At 32.7% G+C, this 8,493-nt stretch overlaps 1 protein-coding gene across 1 annotated transcript; it reads right to left on the bottom strand.

Moving 5' to 3' along the window:
- Window positions 1-4,309: 4,309 nt before the first annotated feature.
- Window positions 4,310-7,303, bottom strand: LOC123892783 (glutamic acid-rich protein-like). The gene is made up of 5 exons (XM_045942650.1): window positions 7,069-7,303; window positions 6,932-6,984; window positions 5,942-6,114; window positions 4,958-5,084; window positions 4,310-4,874 (listed from the first exon to the last, which is right to left on the bottom strand). The coding sequence occupies exons 1-5, from the start codon at window positions 7,217-7,219 to the stop codon at window positions 4,740-4,742; spliced, it is 639 nt and encodes a 212-aa protein (XP_045798606.1). The 5' UTR covers window positions 7,220-7,303; the 3' UTR covers window positions 4,310-4,739.
- Window positions 7,304-8,493: the final 1,190 nt, after the last annotated feature.

Here is an 8,493-nt window from a genome sequence, read left to right as displayed (position 1 = left end):
AAAAGCAGGAATTTTGAGGGAGAGGGTAAAGATCCCGTGTAACATGTCTCACTGAAAATTTATCAAAACTTTTTAATCCATTGATAAATATTTGTTGTGCATGGTGCAAGACCTACCAAGCTAGTTTACATTAGACAAAGCCATAGTTAATATATCTTAGTCTAATTGAAAAGATATTAGTGTTTCATTTGATCACTCTTTCTCTTTGATTTGACTTTGGATTTTCCCAAGTACCATTGTTTAGCTTCGGTAGCTTCATTTTTGTCCTTTGTGTGTATTTTCATTCAACTAGTCACAATACATGGTTCCCTTCTTTCATCCCATACAATTCATAAGTGGTGATGGTTAAGCACTTACGCTGCATACAAAGAGTCTTTAATATGATTAATTGAACTATTTTTGACTAAATGTTAACTGGCCTTATCCTTTACTCCCTCCAAACATAAATATGAGAAAAAATAATTGTTTGCGCGACGTTTAAGAAATTTAATTAAGTGTAGTTAATTTTCTTGATTTAATGCAAAACATAAGTTAAGTTTACTGTATTACTCTTTGAAAAGTGATTTATGTCTTGGAAATCACATAAACTTTTAAAAAGTAAAATGATTAAACAATAGTATATTAGGAATAGTAGTATTAATTAGTTTAAAATTAGTTGACTTTTACTTATATTTGTGTCAAAATTTAAGATGTTTTTTCTTCTTATATTTGTGTCCGGAGGAAGTATATCTTAATACTATGTAGCACTATGTAAATTATCTTGTACAAAAGCTTATTGAACAAAGATTGTCATGATCTAGTAATCACATCAATTTCAAAACAATGATGTAGATGTAGTAGCTCTGTAGTACTACAAGACAATAACAGAGAGACACGTTGTTGTATTGATTGTACGAAAGAAAACACATCACATCACATGATAGTAATAGTCAAACATAACCGGCCGCCATTTAGTTAATCAAACACTTGTCGGTTAATCTTCTTATTTATCTCTCACAATAAAAACCTAGTTTAGAAACTCGGAATTTTCTCTTTTCTAAATAAACATTGTTTTTTTTCTTCTTCTTCATCCATTGAGGAGGGATGGTTTTGAGTATTTTTTATTCAGAATCACCTCTCTTTATTGTTTCTTCTTAATATCTATTAGTGTTATTCACATATATTTGAGTTATTATTTTTCTGTTTTGTTGTGACTTTGTTGTTTTGTTCGTCGTCTTGTGCAACGGTTGTTTAATTGTCTCATTTTTGTACGGAGTTTGTTTGATCAGAGTGACAGATCAACTTCAACTCATTACAAGTTATAACAATAATATACAAAATTGGTAAGAGAAAAACAATAATATACAAAATGATGCTTTTTCTTTTGTGGTCAAAATTATCTTCCAAAGTATGCTTTCAAAATTTTAAATAAATAACACAAAATTAATGTGTTAGAAGATATTACAAAATTACCGTACGTGTTTGAAAATATTAGTATGCGTTAACAATTATTAGTTTGTGCTAAAAAATAAAAAGTATAAAAAAGAATCAAACTGTTTCAATAAAAAAAAAACAATTTTATTTTAAATAAAAAATGCAAATTACTTCAATGCCCCTTCTTTTAATTAGCTTTGTAAAGGAAAATATTGATTCTTTTGTAAATAAAAAGTGGGAGTAGACTTGTTAACTTACTCCAACATATTTTAGGTAGAGTAAGTTAGCAAAACCCTATATATATATATATATATATATATATATATATATATATATATATATATATATATATATATGGAGAAAGAGTAAGTGTAGCTCAAATGGTAGTTACCAGGAAAATTATTTGAGTGGCCGGAGTTCGAACCCCGAATTTCACGTTTCCCCACATTTACATGTGTAAATTTTGTCATTAGTCTATTTGAGAAAAAAAAAAAAGAGAGAATATATATCATATGAGAATAATAAGATCATCTCCTAGAGTATAAAGAGACTTTTATAGTCTAATGATATGTACCTTATTTTTTTATCATTGAAGTTCCATTACGTGGCATAAATGTATCAAAATTGATGATCGGCACCTTATTTAAGGTATCGTATCATCAATTTAATATCATCAATTATAAGTTAAAAAATTAAATGTAGAACGGATCACTTGTTAATAATGTATGATACCCAAAGTGACATCACCGTTTGAGCAAAATATGTATGAGTTATATAAGTAATGAGTATTATATGACATTGTAGGAACTACTTATTAATAATGTATAATACCCAAAGTGATATCACAATTAGAGATGCTCTAAGAATGAATAGGAGTCATTAAATTAAAATGGAGGGTTGTGAGCAAAAGCCTTAGTAGTAGCCTAAGTCGTTGGCAAAACTACCGGAAAAAAAAATTCTTAGGTCTCATTTTAATATTTGCTTTAGGCCTTAAATTATCTGCATGGGGATGGCTTTTGCTTGCTTTCTTTCTTTTACCATTGAGGGAATTAAGTAGGAAGGCAATGGAAAGAAATACAAGCCAACTAATACATGCTTAATCAAGCCACTAGTTTTGATCTAATGATGAGAGATTTAAATAGTATGCATAAGGTCTTGAGTTCGATCCTCAAGTCATTGTCAATAGTGTAAACCAAAAAAGATACATGCTTAATCAAACTTAACCAGACAGTTCAGAATCGCTAACTGCATGCATATCATTGACTACGTCTGCTTTGCATATCCAACATATCAGTGTAGACTTCGCCAACCATTTATAGCCATACCATTTATCGTGATTATTACTGTGATGACTATGGTTGCATTCAAACACTACCTTGCTTCTATATGTGAAGTTATGTACTTCGTGGGGTAACTTCATTTTTGCCCTTATGTGTATTTTCATTGAACCAGTCACATCACATGGTTCGCTTTCTTGTTCCCATACGATTCATATGGAAACAGATTGTCTCCCGTACTGGACAACATCAGTGCAATATCAACCTTTGATATTTTTTTTTAATAATTGAAATTTATGTGCTAAAAGAAATAGGTGGATGAGAAACCACGGGACATAAAATGTCACGGTCCACCCACCATCACTGCATATGAATCGGGTGAAGATTCTCTCCCGTGACATTTCATGTCCCGTGGTTTCTCATCCACCCAATTGGTTAAGCACTTAAGAAGCTGCATACAGAGTATTTAATATGATTAATTGATCTTTTTGACTAAGTGATTAACTGACCTTATCCCTTATCTTTTACTTCCTCCAGTAATTTTTTATTAACAACAATTGAATCAACAAAAGTTAATACAGTATATACATTAATTTTTATTTTAACTTATTTGTCTCTTGTAAATAAAAGAGATACTACTATGTAAATTATCTTGAACAAATGCTTATTCAACAAAGTTAGGCATGATCTTTTAATCACTCCTCAAAACATCAATTTCAAAAGAATAATGTAGTCTCTCTATACAAGACAAAAACGTATTTCATATTTATAATAAACAGCCAAAATGCAATTGACATGGTGGACCACTTATTCCATCCATTTAAAATATGGCTAAGTAAAATGGTCTCTTAAAGATATCTTTTGTTTTAGATTGGTCCCTTAAAAGAAAAAAAATATTTGAATAGATCCCTTAAAAACATCTCCGTTAATCAGTTTGGTCCCTAAAAAAAGGTCCGAATAGGACTAAACTGATTAACTGATATGTCTTTAAGGGACCTATTCAGACCTTTTTTTTTCTTTAAGGAACCTATTCAGACCTTTTTTTCTTTAAGGGACCAATCTGAAACCAAAAATCTCTTCGAGGGCTTAAAAGATTGGTACATAACTAATTAATCGTTATATATGACAACGACAATTTAGGGGAAAATAAATCCTGGAGAAATAAGAAAAAGAACATGGCTTTCTTTATATCCCCACCTAGTTGTCTACTCTCGTATTCTTTTAAAGGAAATGCTTATTTAAGTATATTAATAAGAAACTTTCATCTTGAAAATGTAAAAGTATAATATAATGTTGAAAAATCATATAATGTTATCCTCCATCAACTACACCCAACTTTTCAGAGGCTAAGGGACATGGCAAAAAGTATCTACACTTATTAGTCAAGCCAAACAGAGGCTAAGGGTATCTACACTTATTAGTCAAGCCAATTCATCAAACTAAAAAGTTTAATCAATTAAGTTTTCAACTATAAGCTAAGTTTATAACCTACTTTTGTCAAACAATAGAGCTTAAATCTAACAAAAGTGAATAGCAGCAGAATAGAGCATAACTGAGGTGAATTATGGAGGACCATTAGGACCCAATCCTCTGAATTCAATCAATTCACCATGTGGATATTATGAATGCACTTTCTTATTTAAGTTTTAGTAGTCAATTTAATTTGACATATCATATTTTTTACTTCAGATTTCTTGAGTCTATTTCCAAATACAATTTAAAAAGCAGACCAAGGAAAACATAGGTTAATGAATATTTTAGAACCACAAAAATACAAATAGGAATTTAATTGAGTCAATATTTTTCTCTATATTTTAGCACAAGTTAGACATCCTAGTAGCTCAGCTATTGGCTTTAAATGGATAATACTTCGTATAAGAACCTTTAGGTTGCTTCTGAATGAAGAAAAATCCACCTCCGAGGGGGAAAATATGAAACAACCGATTTGAACTCTTCATAATTGTTCCTGCAATGCATCTACTGACTATGCAAGTTTCACAAGACTTACTCAGGTAAGCAGAGGATCCTTAAGAACATGCTGCAAATGACTTAAGGGTCCTCTGTAGTCACCGGAGGTGGGCGGTGATTTCCTGGCCTTGATGTCCATCCTTTGCGACTCCTATAATTCTCTATAGCTCGGAGCCTAAGTCTCTCATGAGAAGCATCCTGTGAAATCTTGAATGCCTGGTACACAAGCAAAACATTTTCAACACAATAATAAGTATAGCATGATACATTTGGTAAAGTTGAGAATTTCAAGTACTTACTTTTGGAATGTAAGATAACTTTGGTGGGGCTTGTACAATATCTCCAAATTTTATTTTTTCTTGTCCAGGGAAGTCCAAAATTTCATCTTCTTCGACCTTCTTGTGTTTTTTCTTTTTTGCTTCATACCTGAAGAATTTACCATTATTAAGATTAAAATAAATAAGCTAATGTTATTCATTCAGTAAAGAATTTTGACAAGTTTAACTTCAAATTCCATATATGGCACGGCATAACAAAGGTAACAAAAAAGTATGGCCAAGTCTATGGTGCACAAGTGAGACAAGTCTTTCACCATGTAAAAGTTTGTTTTCACCATTAGATCAATAAGTCTCACCATTTTTGAGCAAATGAGATGTGATGTGACATTTTGATCCAATGGTGAGACATATTGATCCAATGGTAGTGCACGGTGAAAGACTTGTCTCACTTGTGCATGTTTGACAAAGCCAAAAAGTATTTATATAATTTATGCATATTGGAGTATGCAACAAGAATCAAAGCATTTTTTTCACTAAGTAGCAAATTTGTAAATGTTCATAAACAATATGTAACAAACATGGGTGTAATATCGACTTCGGCTGACTTTGAATACCCTCCAGACCAGTCATCTGGAGTAAAGCAGAGTAAATATTCAACATTAATATCTTCAAACTAAAAGGTTATTTGTTCCAGCCTTGCAATCAAATTCTAACTGTACCAGAAGGTCATAATGCTTAATTTGAACTCCAAATTATGACAAACTGGCTAGGATCATTGAAAAACAAAGGATGCAAGTATGCAACTTAAGGTTGCAATATCTCAAAAAAAAAAAATACAAGTTTAGAATGCATCATTGGCAATTTGAAGGAAATGCACACTAAAAAAATAACTGACCGGAAAAAAAATTAAACTGGTAATCCGAAATCACATCGGAAGTACCAAGTCCATCCCTCTAAAGTCTAAACTCGTTAAATAGACAAATAAATAGGTTCTAATTGACTTACTTCTTTTTACGCTCCTTTTTTTTTAGCTGGGAGTTTGTTTTATCCTCTTCCATTGCAAACCTGAGATCTTTAACCTCTTTCCTCTTCCTTTTTTTCTTATTCTTATTATCGTCGTTTGCATTAAGCTGTTCATCCCTACATTCAGGTGCCTTCAATGGTTCACTAGTATCCTCCTGTTTCACATAAGCAATTCCCAACATTACCTCTGTCATTTAAAGTTGTTCTGCCCAAATTCAATACAATACATATCACTAGAAATAAAAATTAATAATATATCAACATATAAGTCAAATTTTTAAAATTTTTACACACCATCGTATGAATACTCTTGTTAAAAGGTTGCAATTTTTATTTTTATCAAATGCATTGAGAAAATTATTTATAGCTTAATTTGAAACTAGAGCCAAGAGTTAACATAAACTAGGAGTACATTTAAATAAAAAACCAATATATGTGCTAAACCAAGAGAGTACAAACACTAATTATGCAAAGCACAACAAACCCCATAAGAAAACTTCACGTGCCATGCTAATCCAACACAATAATCATCTACTCATTACATCCTATGAAGCACAAACACTCCTCAAATTAAGTGTTCCCAGTGTCAGACATGTCGGAGTACGACACCCGCACATATGATTACAATGAATTATCTTATCAAATTATTACCGGTGTCGACGTGTCTATGTGGTGTCATGTCTGATGTCTATGTTTCATAGATTACATCAAAGAAGCCAGTTCATCATATTCTCACACTAACATATCTATAAGATACCATTAAGCAACATTATCAATCAGATAGCAGAAACAAACACAATCTTCCAACAACCACAATTCAATCAACTACTGTCTTATTTATCATTCACTCGCTACTATTCATTAAACTTCAGAAACAAGCAAATTTCTTTATATTTTTTAATAGAAAAAAAAAAACACTAGTAATGAATTTTAAAACGAAATATATAAGAAAACAAAAATTGTAAAGCTTACATTTTGAGCATGTCCTTGATCTAATTTCTTGTCTTTCGATAAGACAGGAGAATCTGAAAATAATGGGAATGAAATGAGAAAGAGAAAAGTAGAAAGTGAAAGAGAGGAAGTGAAAGGGAAAGAGAAAGAGAAAGAACCATTTTGGTGTTTAGTGAAAGAGATGATTTGGCGAAGTTTGAAGGGCAAAGCATCGAGTTGAGAAGATTTAGGCGGTGGAGGAAGGGCGGTGGAGCCACCATGAGCAGCCCTGTAGTTCTTCTCTCTCCTTTTCCTTCCCTTGCCGGCCATTCTCTCTCTATCTCTCTCTTCTGCTAAACCCTAATACTAGTAGTTCATTGGGTTCTACCAATTTTTCTTTAACGATGTCGTTTCGGGAGTTTTGAAATGTCTCGTATTTTTATTGTCAAAATACTAAAAGTTTTTAATTTAATAAAAGTTTTTAAATTGACTCATTCATAAATAAAATTAGGGGTATTATTATAAAAATAAATAAAAAATAGGGGTAAGAAAATACCAAAAACAAATAGAAGGAAGTCTTTGATGCCTTGATGAGTATGAAATCTTATAAAGCGCCAGGCCCGGATGGTTTCCAACCTATCTTCTTCAAATTATTTTGGGAGGATATCGGCGATGATCTCTGGCAGTTTGTTAAGCTTGCGTTTGAAACAGGTAAATATGATCCCAAAATTTGCGAAACTCTCATCGTGTTGCTGCCAAAAGGCGAAAACCAATCCACTTTCAAGGATTTTCGCCCGATTAGTCTTTGTAATGTCACTTACAAATTGATATCAAAAATTATCGTGAGTCGGTTACGGCCTTTCCTGGATGATATTATCAGCCCCTTCCAGAATAGCTTCATCCCGGGAAGGAGCACCAAAGACAATGCAATTGTGTTACAGGAAGTTTTACATGTAATGAGAAAATCCAAGAAAAAGAATGGCGACATGGTTTTCAAACTAGATTTAGAGAAGGCCTATGACAGAGTGAATTGGACCTTTCTAAGGGACACGCTAACGAAATTCAATTTTCCTCCGAAGATTATTTCTCTAATTATGTTCGGTATATCTGCTTCCTCAAACTCTATTATGTGGAACGGGAGTAAAACAGAAGCGTTCACACCAATGCGTGGGTTGCGACAAGGGGATCCCCTGTCCCCGTATCTATTCGTGCTTTGTATGGAACGCCTCGGCATGATGGTGTCTAACCGTGTCAGCACTGGTGATTGGAAGCCTATGCAGCTTGTAAAAAATGGTACGAAAATATCTCATCTTTTCTTTGCGGATGACGTCCTTCTTTTTGCAAAAGCTAGCCCATCGCAAGCCAGTATTGTTAAAGAAGTTCTGGATCTGTTTTGCTCTATGTCTGGTTTAAAAATAAGCCTTGGTAAGTCAAAATTCTGCACTTCAGGCGGAGTGTGCAGACGAGTTCGTGACAATATCTTTACCACTACCCAAATCCATGCCACAAGCAGATTTGAAAAGTACTTGGGCTTTAAAATGCTTCATGGCAGAATCCGTAAACTTGATTTTGTCGATGTTTATGACAGAGTCTCTACTAAGTTA

The sequence above is a fragment of the Trifolium pratense genome, linkage group LG6, assembly GCF_020283565.1.
Source record: "Trifolium pratense cultivar HEN17-A07 linkage group LG6, ARS_RC_1.1, whole genome shotgun sequence".
NCBI classification, from domain to species: Eukaryota; Viridiplantae; Streptophyta; class Magnoliopsida; order Fabales; family Fabaceae; genus Trifolium; species Trifolium pratense.
Note: the sequence above shows the minus strand (reverse complement) of the source record. Positions and strands in the feature narration are given on the sequence as shown.

Coding starts and splice junctions, on each gene's coding strand:
- LOC123892783 (XM_045942650.1), bottom strand. CDS start 7,219: ATGGCCGGCAAGGGAAGGAAAAGGAGAGAGAAGAACTACAGGGCTGCT. Junction 6,985..7,068: donor TTTCACTAAACACCAAAATG/GTTCTTTCTCTT, acceptor CATTATTTTCAG/ATTCTCCTGTCTTATCGAAA. Junction 4,875..4,957: donor AGTTATCTTACATTCCAAAA/GTAAGTACTTGA, acceptor CTTGTGTACCAG/GCATTCAAGATTTCACAGGA.